Source organism: Perca fluviatilis, chromosome 12 (genome assembly GCF_010015445.1).
Source record: "Perca fluviatilis chromosome 12, GENO_Pfluv_1.0, whole genome shotgun sequence".
Taxonomy (NCBI): domain Eukaryota; kingdom Metazoa; phylum Chordata; class Actinopteri; order Perciformes; family Percidae; genus Perca; species Perca fluviatilis.
Genome location: NC_053123.1, coordinates 34,703,553 through 34,726,994, shown reverse-complemented (window position 1 = coordinate 34,726,994; position 23,442 = coordinate 34,703,553). Strand labels below are relative to the sequence as shown.

Below are 23,442 nucleotides of genomic sequence, written 5' to 3'. Positions count from 1 at the left end.
GAAGAAGGAGACTCTTATACCTTCAACCTTCTAGATATAAGCAAGAAACATGGAACAGAGTTTTTGGGGACAATATGACATCATTGATGGACAATGTTACAGGAAGATACCAAGTGGTGACAAACACATCAGCTCTTCGTGTATACAACGTCACAGCAACAGACTTTACATGGTACAACTGTCTGGTGATGAACCAACAGCAGTGTGTTAGCAGTCAACCTGTAGAGTTGTACCTACAGTCTGAGATGATCTACGGCTCAGTGGGAGAGACCGCTCTGCTGCCGTGCACTATCGCTGACTCCACTGATGAACAGCCCCCACGTTGGTCTAATCGGATCTCCAATGACCTAGGACAACACAACCAGATTGTTCCTTCAGTAGACCAAAACTACTCGCTGGTGTTTTCATCTCTAATGTTAAATCACTCAGATCGGTACTCCTGTAAAGCCTCTATGAGAGTGCAAACATATGATCTAGTGGTGTGCCCCAAATTTGGCCTCCTTTCTGTAAAGCTCTTCTCAGAGGGAGAAGAAGTCACTCTCAAATGCAGAGATTGGGGAGAGGCTAATGGGCATGTTTGGTTTATCAAGTCGGACCGAACAGAGGTAAGAATCTTTAGTGTAACGTATGATCAGAGCATGAGCAGAGTGAACAGGGACTATGATAATGGGAGCCTGGTTATCTCTAATATCTCAGTGGGAGATGCAGGGGAGTACTGGTGTGTAGTTACTGACCCAGATGATGATTATCAGTGTGTGTCAACCAGCAAAACTGTGTTAGTGTACATGGAGCCCTTTGGGATTTACTCCACCTTCTTCAAAGTGCGATGCTCAGTGCTCAGTGTCCTGCTGCTGATGCTCTGTGCTGCTGTAGTGGTTGTGAACCTGAGGACACGGAGAGGAGCGCAGCTTTCAGCTCACACACACACTTAATGCATATATGATCATTTCATCATTGGCTTTAATACAGCCTGGTATACACTGGTTTAATACAGCCTGGTATACACTGGCTTTAAAACAAGGGATGGGACACATTCATGCAGAGAAAACATTTAAACTAGAACACAAAAGACAAAAACAACAAACAGAAATGATGGGAAATAAGACGTAAATACACAATGACTATTATTATAATAATATAAAATAAGATTTAAATGTTAGAAGTTAACCTTTGATCCTGCCAGGGTGCAAATGTTCCCTTATCATCTGTATTATTATGTTGTGTGTATATATATATATATATATATATATATATATATGGTATTATATTGTATTGTATATATATGTTAGGGGACATTGGTTTAATAGTGTAACATGTTGGGAATTCACATTTTAACATTACTGTCACCTAAGAGTTTTATTACCAATTATTTTACCTTTGTGTGTGTTTGTGTGTGTGTATGTGCATGTGTACGTGTGTATGTCTCTCTGTGTGTGTGTGTGTGTCTGTGTGTGTGTCTGTGTATGTGTGTGTCTGTGTGTCTGTGTGTTCCAGATGTTTTATTTTAAATCTAAAGATTATGTGATGTTGTATATTATATATGAAGGAATATGAATTGTCTTCAATGCATTCATGATAGTTGTATCTTGCAGTGTTGTCAGTGTTATAAACTTGTTAATATATCTTGGTCTATATCTATAATCTATCGTCTGTGTAATAAACATTATTAATGAACTATAAAACTTGTTCTGATTGTGATTTCTGATTAATTATTATAAGCAACATATCTCTCGGTCTGTAAAATGTTTCTCATGTAAACTTTCAGTATGTAAAGTAGATTTCTAGAGCACATTTAAACACACATTAATCTGACCAAAGTGCTGCATAATAAATAGAGATGCACCGATTACAACTTTCTAAGCCGATTTCTGATTTCTAACCACTTTACAGCACACACAAATATTTACATTCTATCTTTTCTTTAATAGAACATTTTGCACAGAACATAGAACATTTTTTGAACAGATAATAGATCACTATAAAATAGAACTATATAAATCACTTCTGGTGTGGGACACATACACACATCTAAAGAGCAATGTTAAAACCATTTCCCTTCTTTTCACATCCAATATCACACTAAAGAAATGTGATTCTGGTTCTTGGTGTCATCCCTCCACGCCCTACTTCTCCTTGCAGGTGTTGCATATTGCAAACTTGTTATCTTCTGCACACACGCTGAAGAATCTCCAAACAGCTGACGGGCGTGCCAGGTTAACTCACGAAGTTCCCTACATGTGGGAGAATAGAGCCACACATGGCGGAGAAGTTGAGAGAAAAGAAAAAGAGACGTGCTGTAGGCGTGGCCCGTGTGTGCATGTGCCCTTGAGAACTGTAACTTGTATAACTTATGTTGTTAGTTAATTGTAGCGTTGACTGGCATGAAATCGGCATATGCCAGACTGACCTGCCGGTCGCCGGTCATGGCCGAAGCACGTGGAAAACCGGCCAATTCCGGTCACCGGCCGGTCTATCGGTGCATCTCTAATATAAATGTGTCTTTATACGAGATATAAAAACAGAAATGGAGGGAGCACATCTGATATGTGAAGGCAGCAGCTTCCACCGTCGTGGAGCAGCAACTGGAAAGGCTCTGTCCATATTTGGCAGTTTGCAGATGATCTGTATCTGTGTTTTATTATAAAGTTAATGAAATAAAAGGTGTTCTACTTTGTCTCAGCTACAGCTCTGAGTCTCTCCCTCTGCCCCCCTCTCACTCACCACTGAGTCTCACTTCATGTCCCGCCCACAATACTATCTGGTTGGTAGATGTTAGACGAGTATGAGCCAATCAACACTCACCACTGAGTCTCACTTCATGTCCCGCCCACAACACTATCTGGTTGGCTAGATGTTAGACAAATATCAGCCAATCAACACTCACCACTGAGTCTCACTTTATTTCCCGCCCACTTTGTCTCAGCTACAGCTCTGAGTCACTCCCTCTGCTCCCCTCTCACTCACCACTGAGTCTCACTTTATTTCCCGCCCACTTTGTCTCAGCTACAGCTCTGAATCACTCCCTCTGCTCCCTCTCACTCACCACCACTGAGTCACTTCATGTCCCGCCCACAATACTATCTGGTTGGTAGATGTTAGATGAGTATGAGCCAATCAACACTCACCATGAAGGTTTGTTCAAGTGTTGAGTGTATTTCTGTACTGGGGAGAATAACTCAGCAGTCTTATGGGGCTGCTTGATTTCTGGATTACATCAGGAGTTAATAGGAGGTGAAGTGGAATCATAAATCCATAATATACAATGTAGGGATGAGACAAACTAAATTTGGGAATTAAATACACTACAAACAAAACCAGCCATGCCAATAAAAACATAACAAAAGGTAAAACACAAGCACTAATGACTCTCTCTCCCATGTTTAAAGCCTTTCTTTAGTTTAGTTAACAAATGGAAGTAATGGCCTCCCTCCTGACGGTAGCACTCAGCTTATGATTAAAAGAAAGACTTACACACACACACACAAGACACACACACACACACACACACACAACAGGGACAAACATATATACACACATATACATATATATAAACACAAGGCAAGGCAAGGCAGCTTTATTTGTATAGCACATTTCAGCAACAGGGCAATCCAAAGTGCTTTACATAAAACATTAAAGAGCAGTTAAAAACAATTGAAAAACAATTTAAAAACATTAATAAACAAATTAAAAACATTAAAAGACAAGAATAAAATTGATAGTGCAGTATAAGAATAAAAGTTACAGTGCGCATAAGAAATTAAAGTTAATAGATTATTTAAAGAAAAGCAACATCAAAAAGATAGGTCTTTAGCTTAGATTTAAAAGAACTGAGAGTTGCAGCGGACCTGCAGGTTTCTGGGAGTTTGTTCCAGATATGTGGAGCATAAAAACTGAACGCTGCTTCCCCTGTTTAGTTCTGACTCTGGTACAACAAGTAGACCTGTCCCAGACGAACCTTAGAGGTCTGGGTGGGTCATAATGTAGTAGCAGATCAGAAATGTATTTTGGCCCTAAAACCGTTTAGTGATTTATAAACCAGTAAAAGTATTTTGAAATCAATTCTTTGAGGCACTGGAAGCCAGTGTAGAGACTTCAGTACTGGAGTGATGTGATCCACTTTCTTGGTCTTAGTGAGGACTCGAGCAGCAGCGTTCTGAATCAGCTGCAGCTGTCTGATTGAGTTTTTGGGAAGACCTGTAAAGACTCGCTACAGTAGTCAAGTCTACTGAAGATAAAAAGCATGGACAAGTTTTTCCAGATCCTGCTGAGACATAAGTCCTTTAACCCTTGATATATTTTTAAGGTGATAATAGGCTGATTTTTTAATTATGTTAATGTGGCTTTTAAAATTCAGGTCTGAGTCCATGACTACACCAAGATTTCTGGCTTTGTCTGTTGTTTTTAACATTGTCGTTTGAAGCTGAGTGCTGACTTTCAATCGTTCCTCTTGCTCCAAAACAACCACCCTCCGTTTTTCTTCATTTAATTTAAGAAAGTTCTGGCACATCCAGTCATTAATCTGTTCAATGCACATATTTAATTGTTGTATTGGGCTATAGTTCCCTGGTGATAAGGTTATGTAAATTTGGGTGTCATCCGCGATAACTATGGTAACTTATTTTGTTGTTTTCCATAATCTGAGCCAGTGGAAGCATGTAGATGTTGAACAGAAGAGGCCCCAGAACTGAGCCTTGGGGAACTCCGCACGTCATATTTGTATGCTCAGATGTATAATTACCTATAGACACAAAGTAGTCCCTATTCTTTAAATAGGATTCAAACCACTTTAGTACTGAGCCAGAAAGACCAACCCAGTTTTCCAATCGGTCAAGCAATATGTCATGGTCTACCGTATCAAATGCAGCACTGAGATCAAGTAATACTAAGACTGAAATTTTGCCACTATCTGTGTTTAAGTGGATGTCATTAAAGACTTTAAACAAGAGCCGTCTCAGTGCTGTGGTGTGGTCGAAAACCTGACTGGAAGGCATCAAAACTGTTGTTTAACGATAAGAAAAGGTTGAGTTGTTGACAAACCACTTTTTCTATGATTTTACTTAAAAATGGAAGGTTTGATATTGGCTTATAGTTGCTCATTAGTGTCGTGTCTAGATTGTTCTTTTTTAGGAGTGGCTTGATGACTGCAGTTTTCAGGGCCTGTGGGAAGATACCTGAGAGCAGAGATGTGTTTACAATCTGTAGAAGATCTGAAGCCAAACAATTCAAAACATTTTTGAAAACACCCGTTGGTAGAATATCAAGGCAACAGGAGGAGGTTTTCAGATGTTGTATAATGTCCTCCAGGTTTTTAAGGTTGATTGTATGAAATTGTGTCATGTTGGAATTTGTTTTGCATGCACACTGTGACAACACATATCCTGTACTTGATATGGAAGCACTTACTGTTTGTCTAATTTTCTGAATTTTGTCTGTGAAGAAGGAGGCAAAGTCATTGCAAGCCTTGGTAGACAACAGTTCCGATGCTACTGGTACTGGAGGGTTAGTTAATCTATCAACAGTAGCAAACAAAGCACGTGAATTATTATTGTTTCTGGCAATAATGTCAGAGAAGAAGGACCGCCTTGCATTTCTTAGTTCCAGATTATAAATGCGAAGTCTCTCTTTATAAGTGTTATAATGGACCTGGAGATTAGATTTTCGCCAACTGCGTTCAGCTTTTCGACACTCTCTTTTTTCTGTTCTCACAACTATAAAATTTCTCCATGGAGATCTTTTCTTACCAGAGACAGCTTTGATCTTAGTGGGAGCAATAGCATCAATAACATTCGTAATTTTACAGTTGAAATTATCTACAAGCTCAGTGACTGAGGCCCCAGTAAGGGCGGGTGTAGAGGAGAAAAGCTGAATGAATTTTTCACTGGTGTTTTCAGTGATATACCGTTTTCTGATTAACTTTGTTTTAACACTTTTTGGCACAGAGATAGTGCCGTTAAAGAAAACACAGGAATGATCAGAGAGAGCAACATCAGTCACCACAACCTTGGGAATGTTCAGACCCTTTGTGATAATCAAGTCCAGAGTGTGCCCCTTATTGTGCGTGCGTGTGTCACATGCTGAGTCAGTCCATAGCTCTCAAAAACACAACACAGTTCTTTGGTCCCTCTGTCCTGGGGGTTGTCAACATGAATGTTAAAATCACCAGCAATAATTACACGGTCAAAGTTAATACAAATTATAGACAGCAGTTCAGTAAAGTCGTCAAAGAAGGATGCACAGTATTTAGGTGGCCTGTAGATATTTAGAAGTAGAGCTTGAGGGGAGGATCTTAGCTGAAGAGCCACATATTCAAAAGAAGCAAAATTTCCGTAAGATAATGTGCGTCATTGAAATGAGTCATTAAACAAAATGGCGAACTCCACCTCCTTTCTTATTCACTCTATTCTCACCCATAAAACTAAAGTTAGGGGGCTGACTCAATGAGAACAGCAGCACTGTTATTATGGTCCAACCAGGTTTCAGTTAAAAACATAAAATCAAGATTGTGCTTGATAATAAAATCATTGATTAAAAATGATTTACCCGCCAAAGACCTAACGTTTAGTAGGGCTAGTGTTAGTGTTTTCATTTTTGGGACAGACTGTGGCTGACGAGGAATGGATGTTAAATTTGCAAAGTTTGCAGTTACGTGCTTATTCGCCATTCTTTTTCTATTACCTATCACAACATAAATTGTGGAAGAACCTAATACGCAGGGCCCAGGCTTGTCTTGGAAAGAGTCATGAGTGCTACTAGGCATGCAGCCTGGACCCGGCCCATATCAGTTAACGCTTGCTGCATTTTGCACACAAGCATCCTTATCAGTTTGGGGAGAAGGAGTTAGCTGCCGTCCTTGAGGGGGCAGAGGTGCCTGGCGTTTTACCGATGGGAGAAGGAAGGGGGCATACTTGGTTCCAGCATTCACCAGCTGCTTCATCTGGTCAGTGAACTCCAACATGGGGATGGGGGAAAGAGAGGGAGAGCGACGTATCCTTAAAGAGGTCCTCAAAGCTGTCGTGGTTGTCCAAGGGGTTTGAGGAGTGTTGGACGGGTGAGAAGGGGTGTTGAGATTTCTCATCTCCGCTCTTTGGTCTCCCATGGTTAAATCTTTGCTCAGGTGGGGGCTGTGGTGGCTCACTGCCGCACTTTGTTGTGTCTTCCTCTTGTTTTGGTTCATCTTGTCTCGTGTCCTTGGCCAAGGGAGCAGATGTGTGGCGCAGAAAGTAAAGTAGGCTAGAGGTGAACAGCTTTACTCCTGACTTGTTAAGGAATAGTCCATCTGCTTTAAAAAGATGTCTGCAGAAAATGTTAAAATTGTCAATGAACTGCAGAGAATGGTTGTTGGTACATGCAGTTGAAAGCCATCTGTTCAGTGCCAACAGTCTACCGAATCTCTCAGCTCCTCCTCTGACTGGCGGTATAGGGCCACTGATAAACACCTTTGCATTTAGGGAGCTGACTGCGTTCAGCAGATTCATAAAGTCACGATTCAGCACTTCAGACTCTTGCTTTACAACATCATTTGACCCTATATGCAGTATAATGTTCTTCACAGTTGGGTGTGCTGCTATGATATCCTGGATTTTCTTTGGGCCAAGTCAGACACCATGTCTTTGGGAAAACAGAGTATTTTGGTGTTTTTACTGCTTTTATATCTTTCACAGCAGAGTCACCCACAATCAGAGTTTGGGGCCCAGTTGTTAGCTTTCCCTGTAGCTTTTTACTTTTAGAATTGCTCTCAGTCCTTACCCTGCTGTGTGACGATGAGACGTAATCCAGGTCATGTCCAGGGTCCTGCAGCAGAGGAGCAAATCTGTTCTTCACCTGCACACTCAGTTGTTGGGGAGGCATTTTGTTGCTGATTTTCCCTTTTGCAGCTGTCCACGACTGTGTCCTGCTAAGTACAGGGGTTGAAGAGGCGCTCTGCCTGGGTGGTAATGCAGGCCAGCCGGTCATATCACAAATCTCAGGGGGCTTTGTGCTCTGCCCGTTATTGTCCGTCCCATTTCCCAGGAAAATGATTTACTCTTAGGCTTTGCACCAAAAGAGTTCCAGGGAGGACTGCCACTTGTTGATTTATTATCCGTTCCACAGCCCTCTTGTTTCTTTGTGGTCTTGCTGGTGCTAGTTAGCCGTGTGTTAGCATACTTTTGTCCATTGTTTTGGGTCACTGGTAAAGTGGTGTCATTTCCACATGATCTGTTCACTTCCACGTTTACTTCTAACCGGTAAATTTTGGTTTCCAGAACTGCAATCTTCTGAAGGAGTTTGTAGTAGTCCTCTATGGAGAAGGGTGGCATCTTGCTGCTAATTAGCTTTAGCTACAGTCACTTTAGGACAGGCTTAAGCTATTGGTAGGCCACGCTCACGCAGAAAAATGTTCAAAAATGACAGTAGCCTACTATGTCTACAAAAAATGTATAGTCCAGTGATTTATAAGTATCCAAGAGACGCTGCTCATAGTTTCTCTCAGAGGAAAAGCAAGATTATCAGCAGAAATATGCAAGCAGAAGCAGGAGCAAGCAGTAGAGCGTCTGCACTGCAAGAAGCAGGAGAGAATGAACACACACAGAGATAAACATATACACACACGCATACACACATACACACACACAAACACACGCATACTCACACATACAGGGACAATCATATACACAAAAACAAACACACACATACACACACACACAAACATTACACACACACACACACAACATGCACATAGAGATACACACACACATGCACAGAGAGATACACACAAATATATACACACACACACACACACAGGGACAAACATATATACACCCACACACCCACCCCTCTCTCTCCTCTCTGAATAATGTGTGTATGAAGACCCTTCCGCCTCTGTGGTTGTAGACTCGTGTAAAGGACATTGATTACTGGATAGAGAGCTGATGCTGCAAAGTTTTCTCTGATGATGAGATAAAGAAGTCATGTTTGATAACAGGAAAAGAGAAGCTGCTGATGAGAGCTGTCTCCAAAAGAAATGTTAAAGTGTGAACTAGTATCGTTGTGATTCGTTGGTGTAAACTCGTCTTAAAACAAATGCCCCCCAAAGGCACCTCAACACCCCCCTTTCCACAATATAGCTTCCAGCTCCCCCCGTCATCCCCTGAATGCCCCCAGTGGGGCTGTCCCACCCCAGTTGAGCAACACTGATATAAGGCCATGCTATGTTCCCACAGCCCTATGTTCCCACAGCTCTATGTTCCCACAGCCCTATGTTCCCAAAGCCCTATGTTCTCACAGCCCTATGTTCTCACAGCCCTATGGTCCCACAGCTCTATGTTCCCACAGCCCTATGTTCCCACAGCCCTGGGCTGAGGGAACATAGGGCTGTGGGAAAATGGGCACGGTCCCCTGCACACTGGCTTAGTCACACAACTAACTAAGCGATGGAGGCAGCGTAGAGCAGCAGCTCCCGTGTTCTGAGACGTAAAATTACATTTTGTCAAGGGAGTCTGGTCGTTTTAAGCTACTTTCTGCTTCCACTCTGCAGCATTTAGCTAATAATAATAATAATAATAATAATAATATGTGTTGTTCAGGGTCACTAATAATCCTGCGTCCCGTCAGACTGACAGCGTTGCAGTAGTAAAGAAGTGTGGTCGTTATGTTATGAAAACTTTGGTTTTTATTGAACTTATTGAACACACACACAGCTGAAACCTCTGACCTTCACAGGACTCGCACTGGAGGATCGTAGTGCGTCAAACAGAATATAAATACAAAACAATAAATAAGTGAGTAAACATTTGGTCGAGTTTTACCTTCACACAGACTTTACATAACTTTAATAACTGATCAATAACTGATCACATGAGTTATTTCTTCTCATTAAAACTGGACTAGAAACTGGCTCATAAATGTCCTTTTACAATTACACATCACTTCATAAAAGTCTAGAGAGAGGGAGAGAGGGGGAGAGATGGAGGGAGAGAGGGATGAGAGGGAGGTAGGGAGGAAGGGTGAGAGAGAGGGAGGGAGAGGGAGGACAGAGGGAGGGATGAGAGAGAGGGATGAGAGAGGGAGGGAGGGGGAGAGGGAGAGAGAGAGATACAGAGAAAGAGAGACAGAGGGAGCGAGAGAGAGAGAGAGAGGGAGAGACAGAGAGAGAGACAGAGGGAGAGAGAGATACAGAGAGAGAGGGAGAGATACAGAGAAAGAGAGACAGAGAGAGAGAGATACAGAGAGAGAGGGAGAGATACAGATAAAGAGAGAGAGACAGAGGGGGAGAGAGAGATACAGAGAGGGGGGAGAGAGAGATACAGAGAAAGGGGGAGAGAGGGAGGGAGAAAGAGAGAGGGGGCAGGGAGAGAGAGAGGGAGGGATGAGAGAGAGAGAGAGAGAGAGGAAGTAAAGTAAAAACCTCTTTACTGTGTGTGAGGTCTGCAGTTGGTTTCTGTTCTCTAACAAATTAAACGTATAAAAAGTATAAAATTAATGTGCCATGGATTCTAAAGTAAACTCTGGAGGACGGTGAAAGAACAAGAGCACAAAAAACACTAATAAAAAAATAAAAATTAAAGTTGTAAAGTTTAAAACGTCTCCATGTGCACAACGGTGAAGAAAACCGGTCCAAACTGAGTGGGACGGGATGTTGTGTTCAGGGACAGTGTGTTGATTTGTATCGCAGATCAGCTGGAGGATTTAAACTGTGTTTAATAAATAAATCAGTTCAGATTGTCTCCGTTTGTCCCGACTGTCCCGTTGGTTCCTGAATGCAGCGTTTAGGTCAGAACTACTGAACAGTTAAGTGGCTTAATGTACAAATCACTCTATAAAGTCTAGAAACCTCCCAAAAAGGCGTAAACAAGTCAGAAGAAAGTCAGTTGTCTTTCTTCTGCTGCATACTCAGACTTTTCTTTATCCCTCCTGTTGTCTTTGGGTCAAATCTGACCCATTTTCAAAAAGTTTCTTCATCAGAAAATTGGGTATTCTTTCAACCAAATTGTCAAAAATAAATAATAATGTGGATGGTTCCCTACAACTTTACATCATCAGTTCACTACCTTCATTAAATTTGTGTGTTTTATTCAATTTTATAGCATTTAAGGAAAAAAAGATAAAAGAACATTGAAAAAAAGGGGGAAAAATGTAAAAAAAAGCTTCAAAAACGTCAAAAGCGCAGAAAAAAAATAAAAATAAAATAAAATCGGAAAAGTGACAAGAATGTCGGAAACAATGTCGAAAAAGACGACCTAAACGTTGAAGTTTATTTTATTTAAAATTTGGACCCAGAAAAACTAAAAGTTGCAGGTCAACAAGGGTTACATTTGGTTGAAAGAACCCAAATTTCTGATTTAGAAAAGTTTAGAAAATGGGTCAAATGTGTGATGAATAAATGGCTTAGTTCAGAGTCTCTCTCCCGACTGTCCCGTTGGTCTCTGAACGCAGCCTTTTAGAACTACTGAACAGTAAGTGGCTTAACGTACAAATCACTCGATAAAGTCTAGAAACCTCCCAACCGACCTGTGTCGGAAGCTTTTTAATCCCTCCTGCCTCCACATGACATCATCAGCATCCAACCAGCTGTGGCTAGAAGGGATACAGCTACAAAATTACGTTTTCTGCCAGAGCAGGGGGAATGAGAGGGGGGAACACCAGAGCAGGGGGAAGGAGAGGGGGAAACCTCAGAGCAGGGGGAATGAGAGGGTGAAACACCAGAGCAGGGGGAATGAGAGGGGGGGAACAACAGGGCAGGGGGAAAGTTTTCCTAAACTTAACTGCTGTAACTGTATCCCAACTAGCCTCAACACATCCAACCAACCAATCAAAACATCTGAAACTCTTCCTCAGTGGTGCTCTTACCTGGCCCTCCAGCTCCCGCACTCTGCTCCGCAGGCGTTCTTCTTCTTCTGTGGTGTCTGCTGCACGCTCCTGAACAGAAAAAGCAGCTTTAAAGGGGTGAGAGAATGCCAAACTGATTTTACCTTGTCATAGTTGAATAACAACAGTTTAGTGGGTAACTAGGACATACATAGAACCTCAGAGTCCCATTGACACCTCTTTCCTATGCAAATCTCACAATTTGAAACTGCCTCTGAAAATGGGCGAATCACAACGAAGCTAAAAGTTGACGTCAACATCCCAAATCCTCCTTATTTGGCTCTACCTTCTATCTTTGTAATGCCTCAAAATTTATATAGGCCACTAACTGATCTGAGGTCAGTTAGTCTTCTAAATCTTGTTCGCTCAAATCTCAGAAATTTTATACATTGTTCGTCTGCTGTTGCATTACTAAATTCACTTCTGAGACATTTTTATGCGAGAAATAAACTATATAAAGCTCAAATATGGGCCGTTTTACAAATATTGATGGCTAATTGCAAATTTAGTACGACTGTTTCGGAGTTCAGGAGCTCCACAGTTTGCCGTGACAACGGTGCAGTGCCTGCCCGGATCGCTGACTTTCTGCCTGGACTGTCAGACCCCGCTGCACACTGGCTGGAGCTCTCTCAGGAGATACTGAATACTGGCCCAGAGAAAAGGAGTAGATATCGGACAACTGAGCGGGACATGTGGATTTAAATCAGTGGCGCAGTGGACTCACAATGGGCGGTGTGCAGGAGCTGCCTGCCGGCAGCTGTTCGCGGTACGTTAATGTTTTTTTCCAACATGGATCTTCAGGGAACATGTGTGTGTGTGTGCGTGCTAAGCTCAACCAATCAGCATGCAGCTCATCTAAATATTCATGAGCAGACCATATAAGGCAGAAAAGCTCTCGTTTCAGTCCAGAATTTGGAGAGATTGACTAAGTGTATTTATCACATGGAATGAATAGTATATATTTGTCAGCGTATTTGTGAGTGAATGTGTGCATGTTTGAGAGAGTGAGAGTGAGTGAAAAGTTATTAATATTGGTGAGTGAATGTGTGCATGATCGTGTGTGTGTGTGTGAGAGTGCAGTGTGTTGTGTGTATGTGTGCCTAGCTTTATTGACATGCTTACGTCTGCATGTGTGTGTGTGTGTGTGTGTGTGAGAGAGAAAGAGAGTGCAGTTTGTGTTGTGTGTGTATGAACTGTATGTGTGTGCAGCCCGGTCTCATGGCAGTTTGTGTAAATGTGACGTTATTTGAATCTATTGATACGTGTTCACGGAGACGTTTTTGTCGGTTTTCACGTGGCGGACAACACGAAAATGTGAAGTAATGTATTTCAATGGGAAGCATATTTTGTGGCCACAGCACGAAAATGGTAGGGAGTAATATAAAAAGCCGAATATCGCGTAGGGAGGTTGGTCGGGGTGGTGGATGGGTCAAACAACACAGGACTTTCACCCAGGAGACCGGGGATCGCGTCCCGCATGTGGCACTTTGTTTCCCGGGGATGGCGTCCCTGCGTGTGGCGTTTTTTCCCGCGTGTTACTGTGGCGCGCCTCCCGGCGTTTAAGGCGCCCTTTCCCCGTACGTTTTTTCCTAAACCCAACCTCCGCCATCCCGTTATTGTGGCGCGTCCCCAGCGGGCCGCCTCGCGGGCGCCTCCCGGCTTATGGAGCGACCTTTTCGGCCGCCTCCTGGTGTCCTTTTCCTGAGAAAATAACGTGACATTTACACGTAAAAAATGAGAAAAACGTATCCATGAACATGTATCAATAGATTAAGAATAACGTGGACATTTACACGAACTGCCGTGAGACCGGGTTGGTGTGTGCCTAGTTTTATTCGCGCTTACCGCCACCTTGAACAAAGAGACAAATTTTCTACCACCATAAGAAAACAACGATCAGCAGAACCATCAATGAGGTTAATTTGTGATTCTTTGCTAATTTAGTCCAAACTTATTAATTTAATTCCACTTGAATTCATGTCATGGAAATGTATCTGTACCAAACTCTTGCATAGTAAACTGGGTTTGGACGGCCCTGTCCATGGTGAGTATTTATAAACATTACTCACCCTTCGTGTTGCTCTTTTATTTTGAAGGTAACTTCCCTGTTTCCGGTCCAGCCAGTGTGGCTAACTGTGGCTAGCTTGGTGCAGCTCTCCTTCAGCTCGCCACCGTGAACAATGGGCCTCATTCACCAACCGTTCTTACAAAGAAATGTGTTCTTAAACCCTTCTTACGAACTTTTTACAAAGATTCTGGCATTCGCTAATGTTTTCTTAACTTGGATTTGTTCTTAGCTAAGAACAAAATCTAAGAACACTGAAAAGCACTCTTACGCACATTTGAGTGATGACAATTTGCTCCAAATGATTGCTTACTGCATTTTATTTAATTCTACAGTCGTTTACAATGATAGTATTGTACTGTAATGTATTTCTGATCATTTGTTGAAAAAAAAATCATATTATGCAAAAAAAACACTAACACTACAATTTACATCAGCAATTGAACGGATTAAATCTTGCGTTATTTGGTGATTGATCGCTATTTATAGGGCCAAAATGCAGTGGTAGAATGTAACAAAGTACAAATTCGTCCTAACTGTACTTAAGTAAATTTTTCACGTATCTGTACTTTACTTAAGTAGACTCAATAGTGCATTAGCCTCGTGAGACCTTCCTGATCTCGCGAGCTCCAGTTTTCCACTCGCAGATCAGTCTGGCATCTTGAGGTAGAGAAAATTTGGAGCCGTTAGCCAAACGACCGAGCCAATCAGCGTTGGTTTTGAGGTGGGTTAGGTGGTGATAGACAGATGGTTTATCCAATCAGCTATCCAGGATTTTCAGACAGCGGTAGCCCTAATTCTGTTAGCCGCTCGCTGATGCTTTTTTTTCTCTTGGATCCTTCTTTTGGAATATGGTCCGGGAACCTGAAATGGTGTCTTTTATTCCTAAATTCTAGTTACACAAACGGCAAATATCCTTTACCGACACGTTGCTTGCATGCTGAGCTAACGAGCTATGCTTTGCCTGCAGCAGCATGGGCGGGCTTGTGGTTGTATTTTCATACGCTTCGTGGATCTGATTTGTTGATTTGGCCCGTCTATCACCAACATAGGTGATAGACAGATGGTTCATCAAATCAGCTAACCAGTATTTCCGCCCCTTCCCAAAAGTTCTCCAATGGAAAGTTCCCAGATGGATATGCCGAGCAAATGTGAAGCAATCCATCTGGCGGAGTCAGGTTAATAGTGCATAGCCTACTTTTTACTTTTACTTTATTACATGTTGCAGCAATTATCTATACTTTTTACTCCACTACATTTCTACAATGTTCCGTTACATTTTCTGATCAGTTTCCACCCTCTGCCAAAACGTCTTCCTGACCGTCACACGTTTGTCTCACCAGTGAAGTTTTGTTGCCATAGATACTGTATATATGGGGCACCGCTGATTCAAGCCAGCTCCGGTGCTCCAGACCCCGGGCGCAGTGCCGCTGACCCTCGGTAATACAGCCTCCGGTAAAAGTGAAAATGAAAACGTTTGTTTTTATTATTCCCATTTTTAAATCATAGTTGCCATCTATTTCTCACCAACAGCGTTGTTTACTCCTCCGCCAGGCTGCGTAAGACGCGTTCATATCTTATTTATTTGGCTGGACCTGTTCACATCTTCCTATTTGCGCTGCTTCACACACTTTATTTGCTTACTTGCATGGTTAAAGAAAATAAAATACATCCATGAATAAAACCAACCGCATTCCGATTCTAACAACATATTTCCATTTTATGCTGGTTAGGATTGGAACTTCTTTTAAAAGCTAGGCCTTGTTTGTGGTAGTGGACATCTTCTACTTTTACTAAAGTAAATATGTCTCTGGTTATTTGTACTTTTATTTAAGTACTGAGATTCAGTACTTCCTCGACCGCGGCTCCGACAATCTCCGAAAACCTGTCTCCCAGGATGTGCACAGGAAGTGTCATGTCCTTATATGGGAATTTGTGGGGCGTTTTCTTATGCTCATTAGGAACAACTGGCACGCGCTTTCAGTTACGAAGACGTGGGATACATCAATCCTAAGAACACAGATGCGAACAAATCTGCTGTTTAAGAACACGTCATGAATCCGACGTAGACTTTTCTTAGGAACCTTCTTAAGAACATATTTAAGAGAAAACTTAGGAAGATATTGGTGAATGAGGCCCATTGTTCTTTTTCTCCAGAGACATTTCCAGAACAGGACACCGGGCAGCAGCCGGGATGTATCGACCACTTGTCCGGTCAAGATGAATATCTTCTTCTCCCATTACGGTCCTGAATGATGCAAGATAAACAGTGAAACATGTCTGTTTAGTTCCATCCCCCCCACCAAACTCCATTATAAATCTAACCGTATAATGTTGCTGGATATACAGGCATGTGTAAACATTGTTAAACATGACAAAGGAAGAAGAATTATGACCAAGGAAGTCATAGAAAAATGTTAAGGCACTTAAGGTTGGTTACAGAAAGTGATATGCTCACCCTGGCATCCAGGGGCATAACACCACAAACCCAATACACAACACATGGTACAAAATGCAGCCCCCATCTTCAATCAAGCAAAATGCAGAGTACAGCCAGCAAAACATGGCAACATATACTTCAGTGTTTTTAGAAACATATAAAGACGATGGATGAATTACAAGAAAAATTTTAAACATGAATTTAAGTTTTTCTTATGAATCGTTGCTGCTTTCTGATTAATTCAGCAGAGCTTTATATATAAGAGCACTTTTCACAGATAGTATCATGATGTGCTTTACATGAAAACATACAAGATAATACATATAAAAAACGAAGTAACACAAAACAAAGTGAAGTACAAGTAAAAAAGTAATTAAAAAACTAAGTAACACAAAACAAAGTGAAGTACAAGCAAGAAGATAATTCATAAAGTGCAGACAGTCTAAGGGCATTTTCACACCTGTAGTTTGTTTGCTTTGGTCCAAATCAGTTGGTGGGTTTGTAAACTTGGAGCAGTTTGCACTCGGTCGGTTTGGTTTGGTTTCACACGTGGAAACATCCATGTGTACCAAACTGCGTCATTACAAATCAGGCAAGAACGTACAGCCCTCTTCTTGGTTGGATATGTCTGGGGGTGGGAGCAAGAAAGTAAATACAGTATGGTCCTGTGTTCTGGTCTAGTGGTCAAACCAGCTCATTTCATTAAAATTATCAGACATTGTTTCGCAAGAGACGTTACTACGTCTGCTCTGGTCACCGAGACTTCGCTCTGCTCTGCCGGCGTCTGTCTCCAACTTTGGCGGCAGCTGGTTTGACCACAGAGATATGAGTGATGGATGGCGAGCTTGACTGCAGTCTATTTCTGTGATAGAAACACTGCAAGCTGCTAGTTTGCTGCTCTGCCACATTGCAGGCTGCTAAACACACCTGACTACAGGAGACATTAGCTCAGACTGGAGGAGTACATATTAGTTGGTGCGGTTCGAGTATGGATCGGGTTTTCACCTCAAACGAACCGCTCCAGAGTTCGATTGAAAGCGCACCGAGACCACCTCTTCAAGCAGGTCTCGGTGCGCTTGTTTGGTCCGCTTTTGGTGCACACCAGAGTTTGATTGCCGCGTTCTCACCTGCCCAAACAAACTGCACCAGCGGGGCAAACAAACTCTAGTTCGATTCAACCGAACTAAAGCTGTCGGTGTGAAAATGCCCTAAAAAACACAATAACGCGTGTTGGCTTGAGCCTTCCTCAGGGAGTAGTGACACAAAGGGAACATCAGAGTGATTATAGCTTGCAGGTGTGTATAGGTGAGAGCATGATATGCTCACCCTGGCCTCCAGGGGCATAACACCACAAACCCAATACACAACACATGGTACAAAATGCAGCACTTAGGCCCCCATCTTCAATCAAGCAAAATGCAGAGAACAGCCAGCAAAACATGGCAACATATACTTCAGTGTTTTTAGAAACGTATAAAGAGGATGGGTGAATTACAACAAAATACTTTTAACAGATAATCATAATGTGCTTCACATAAAAACATACAAGATAATACATATTAAAAACTAAGTAGCACAAAACAAAGTGAAGTAAAGTAAGTAAAGTAAAAAGTCATTCATAAAGAGCAAACAGACAGTTTAACTAAAAGAATAAAAAAAACAGTTGACTAGAAAACAAAATATTTATTTTGTATACAGATCAAATCAAACCAACTGTTTACAACCTGTACTTATTTTTTCACAGATGCTGAATTTGATCCTGAAAGACTTGTTTGACATTCGGAGGAGTTTCTTTGAGCAACAAACGTTTCAAGACAACAAAGCTCAGTTTCAGACTTGAAGTTTAATATTTTAGTCTCAGAGACTCAGTTGTTCTTACTTGAATATAAAAGTTTATTACAACACAAACCTGATATCAGAGAAGCTCTTGGTACAGCTCATATCCATGGACAGAGATTTACCAAAAACTTAAAGTAATATTACATTCACTCAGCTTTATACAGTGTATCCTCAGGTAAAGAGAGTTAGCTGATGGCAGGAATCATGAAGTGTTTCTAGTTCAACAGTTTAAATGTTGATAATCAAAGAGATGAAATCAGACAAATAAATGTTTAGTGTTTGAGTATGAGACAGATCTGCTTCACAGTGCAGAGTATGTGCGATGGTGAACAGACTGAATTTTGATTTCAGCAGCTTAACTTCAGTCAGTGTTTCTGTCAACATGAGAGACTCTCAGACCTGCAGAGGACACAGAGACACTGAGGAACCAGAGGTGACCCAAAACCCAGGATAAAGAGGTTGAGTGAATGTGGTGTTGAAGGTGTAGAGGTGGGTCAGTGAGTCAGAGGAGACTGTGTAGAAGGACAGAGTGCCAGCAGGACAGTCCACATACACTGCTACTCTGTTAGAGACAGAGGAGGAAGTGAGGACTGTTCTTCTGTTATTGTGCCTGACAGAGTAACCATCATCAGAGCACCTCAGACTCCAGGACTGATCATTCCCTCCAAACACACAGTCATAACTGTCTCCTCTCCTTCTGATTCCTCTGTAACTCACTGATATATAAACCCCTCCTCTCCTCTCAACCTCCCAGTAACAGCGACCAGTCAGACCATCTCTACACAGCAGCTGAGACCAGTAGTCAAATCTGTCAGGATGACGAGGATATGACTGATCCTCTCCCACACGTGTCACCTTCCTGTTGTTGTCAGACAGTTTGAGTTTTCTGTGTACTGTGTTTGTGTCCACTTCCAGTTCACAGACATCTGATGGAGAGAACAAGACACAATGCAGCTGCAGGTTATTATCTGATGATTTATTAACAACTTTACTGAAAGAAAATCATTTAAACTTTCATATTCAGCTGAATGTTTAACACACTTTAACTTCAACAATCCAGTTATAACAATTCATTCAGTTTATGAATACATCGGATGGTAATTTACAGATTTACAGCTGTGTAGACTGAAAACACACAATCACAACAAAAAATATTTTATTATTAAGAGTCTGTCTCTCAGCCTGTTTTCCATTTCCACCTGATCACCTGCAGCTGGCTCTAAAACCATGTGTATGCTGGTCTGAAGTCAGTGTGACGTGCACACCTTCTGTTTATAGAAATAGCAGTTTATGTGTGAAAGTATTTGTGGTATTTGTGCGTATGTGTCGTATCTGGTCCGAGGTCTCCATTCAGGGAGGAACTGGAAGGTAAATCCACCTCAACTCACTTTATTCTACATCTTTTAGATATCAACTATGTCATGTTGTGTTTATGGCATGTAGTTGAACAATTATTTATTAAAAACATCTGGAGAAGAAAACTGAAGGAACACTTCAGCACTTCAGGCAGCACTTCAAGGCAACAACGCTCTCCCCCTTATATAAGTAACTGTAAAGAAGGCCCATAAATAATAAACTGTGGCTCTATGTAATGCAACTATGATATCATAGCCACAGAGTATTGTGGGAGTTTTTCTTCTAGTGGGAAGACAGACAAGCCTCGTGGAGATGTGCACACTTCCAATTGCCTGTTTAATGAATCCGGTGTGGACTTTATTTGTGTTCATGTGCATCCATGATAAAGTAAGTGCAGTATAATGATTCACATTTCATAGTTTAGTTGGTGAAGTTAGCTTTTGTAATTCCTTTTTATATATATTATGTGTTGCACTCTCGTTTTATTCTTGCTAACTAATGCGGTCTGGGAATATTTGAGTGTATGACCAATTTCTATTGTAATCCCTCTTATATAATGTAGAAATAACCTTTATTAGTGGGTGTATTCCTTAGTATTCATCTTGTTGGTTTGTTTGACCGGGAGTTAATTTAGAGTCAGTTTGGGAAAGTGACAGTGCTATTCAACTGTGTCAATTTAATTGATCTTTTCGCCACTAGAGATCTCGTCCATACAAAAACTTGCGACATTAAATGTGACAAGATTTTTCATTTTTCATTGCATTTTGTATTTATTAAAGAGGAAAAGATTAAAGACAATCGGGCCTGACTCAGTGTAAAACTGATTTTCAGCAGGTTCCTGCTCTGCAGAACATAAACACCACATATACAACAAAAACTCCTACACAGAACAGTAACAAACACACATACCAGGAGAATGAGCAACAGGGCAAAGCCATAAAGCTGACTTAATGGTCGCAGGTATACCTTTCCATTAAATAGCGAGCAAATGTTAATTTAAATGATCTTATTGACGTCGAGGTAAAAAGCATCTTGCGATAGTACACAAGTGCAGAGCAGCAGCCTTGATAGCATAGAAAATCCCCCGGGCCATTCTCTATTGAAGTAAATCGGTTTCATTGGATTTTGAAATAAAAACGCCATTGAATTTCTAGAATTAAATATTTATACATTGAAATTATGTATCTGATTTTTTTGCCTTAACTGCCTGTAAAACCCAGCGTTAGAATGTTAGAGTACCGCCTCTCTCTCTCTCTCTCTCTCTCTCTCTCTGGCCAGGACACACACACGTCTGCAGCGTGCAGTTCACTGTGGCGCTGTCTCATTCCAACCACTCTCTTTCTCTGTTAAAATGAGTCAGGGAGTGGACAGCAAAACCTAACTTAACTTTTAATGATATTAAAAAAAGAGAAATATTCTCCGTTCGTCCTATAATGGTCATAAATTGATTGATACTAGAGCAGCCTACTTCCTTGTTTACTGCTGCAATTAATAAAATGCAGAGGAGAAGAAAAGAGCATCTGTCTTCACAAAAATCATTTCTTGAGTGTTTGATGGTAATTTATATTGTGCCTTAGAACGTAATCAATGTAAAACAAAAGTAAAATTAAAGCTGCAAGCAGCGTTGAACGGGCCCTTGCCCCTCACAGCACGTCGGAGGTGATGGCGGGACGCCCGGGTGATTTACTTCAAATGTTGCCCACGGCCTCAGCGGAGCACAGGAAACAGCTGTGCTGAGTTTCCTCTGATTCAGAATAACTGTTGCCAAGAATCTTAACTCTTCCTGTTTTACTGCCACCTTCACGATGTGATAACTTTTTGTCATGAGGGTCGACCGAGGATACATTCAACATTTCGTACAGATCGGATTAATGCTCCAGGAGGAGTTGGAAAAAGTAGGTTTTGCATGCTTTGCGATTTGGCTAATTAATGTGATAACAGTGTACCGTGGATGGCACACTTCGTCGAGAAGGCGTCACTGTGACCTCACGAGGACCACAATGGAAATAAGTTTGTAACTTTCTTGTGTTATCCTCGACAGTTCTGATAAATGTACAATGTCACTGTGTTGGCATTTTTGTTATGCATTTATTTCTGTTACTGTCTAATAAATAAATCTAAAGCCTCCACTCATAAACTTCGTTATAACTTTTACGCATTAAATCTTCAAAATATACAGTCATGCAACACAACAATTGAAAGCTTAGCCTCTCATGATTCAATTAAGCCCACACACAAAGCATAAGATGATTTATTAAAGTTGCGTTCACACTGAAAAAGTGTTGAGAGTTGAGTGTGCATTCATACCTTTTCATTCCCCTTTATCCACATCGGTGATATTGTCCCAATTTTTTTTTTTTGATAACTCTCCAAGAGTCCAAGGAAATGGAATATCCAAGCCATTTTATCCAAAACTAGCTATTTAAGATACAAGATACAAGATACGCAACTTTGTTTTTGTTTAGATAGGAAGTTGCTATAACTTGCGCATTTCTTCAACTATCAAAATTATTTCCTTAACTTGGCGTCATGAGGGTCCACAGATACTACCTGCAAAGTTTGGTGAAGATTGGAATCCCCGTCTAGGAGGAGTTCGAAAGAATGTAAAACACATGAAAAATGAATAAATTAAAAATGGCTGCATTCTGGTTGGGCGGAGCTAATGAAGGTAAATTGGAAATATGTCTGCAAGGATTAGCGCAATATGTGTAGTAAATTAGCAACTACGTCGAAGTGAGGGCCTTCCACGCATTAGGGGGCGCTATGGAGCCAGCTTACAGGTATTGGCCAAATTGCTGTAAAGTCTCGCACTGCTCCCAGGTGTATATGTGGGCGGCAATTTTTGTGAGTTTTTGTATATGTTGAGGCCAAGGCGGTACTCAAATGTGCCCAAGTGCTAAAACCAATTAGGGGGCGCTATAGAGCAACCATACCACTCTAAAGCCTAAATGTGAACTCAGATCAAAGAATTTTCTATTCTGAATATGGCTGCACAACTTGGAGTTTTTGTGCATCCTAAGGCCTAAAACACCTGTTCGTAAAATGAAGAATTTCGTACGAAAACCAAGATGGCTGACTTCCTGTCTAGTGGAAAAATAAAAAAAAATGCTTCATGGACTTCAAGATGAGACCTATGTTCCCTCAAAATTTGGTATATTAACTTTACATTTTTTCAGAATTCAGAAGGTTGTTGGGGGGCACTATGGAGCCCCCTGGCAACGCTCAAGTCCAATCACTACAGAATCTTTTAGTTTTTGCCAAGTTTGACGTGTGCACATTTTTGTGAGTTTTCCAGCATGCTAAGCCCCTCAAAAATGCGAGTGACGTCGCGAAATAATAATCCTTACAAAAACAATAGGTTCCTTTGCACTTTCAGTTGGGGCCTTGCACTTTCGTACTCGGGCCCTAATAAGCTTTATTTCTCTCGGTCAACTGAACAAATTCAAGTACAAAACATTTGGTCTCAACTACTGCCAGAAAATGAACCTTGGTTCTCTGAGGGAAGAGACTCTCTCTCCACCATACATATGAAATAAGTAACAGTGTAACTGTAAGTTATACAGGAGAGAAGCCAGTCATTTGAGTTTATGGCAAAACCTTTCAGTGCTTGTTATTCATTTTGTGACTTTCAATTGAATAAACTATTTTTCCATTCCTATTTCTTCATTGAAGTTTTCTGTAAAATAGTGTTAAAATCTCGTCTTGTCATGATCTTGTGACCCAGTTTGTTGTGTGGATTTTAAAATGATTGATTGAATTCTAACATCTCTCCAGCAACACTGACAGAAAACAGATCCTGACTGAAACTCTGGAGAAATTCATCATCGTACTTCAGTCAAAAACATGTAAAAATCTGGTGTAACATGTAGCGGAGTTCTCATGAATCAAACTTTAAACA

General features: G+C 41.2%; 2 protein-coding genes across 2 annotated transcripts in view; both read right to left on the bottom strand.

Moving 5' to 3' along the window:
- tgfbr2l (transforming growth factor beta receptor-like) overlaps positions 1 to 23,442 on the bottom strand; it is a 435,413-nt gene that overhangs the window by 329,960 nt on the left and 82,011 nt on the right. The gene's annotated exons all lie outside the window — the stretch shown is intronic.
- LOC120570489 (NACHT, LRR and PYD domains-containing protein 3-like) overlaps positions 16,055 to 23,442 on the bottom strand; it is a 41,562-nt gene continuing 34,174 nt past the window's right edge. The window contains exon 16 of the mRNA XM_039818873.1: positions 16,055 to 19,114. Coding sequence (XP_039674807.1) covers positions 18,582 to 19,114 — 533 coding nt within the window. The 3' untranslated portion in view covers positions 16,055 to 18,581. The remainder of the gene's footprint in view (positions 19,115 to 23,442) is intronic.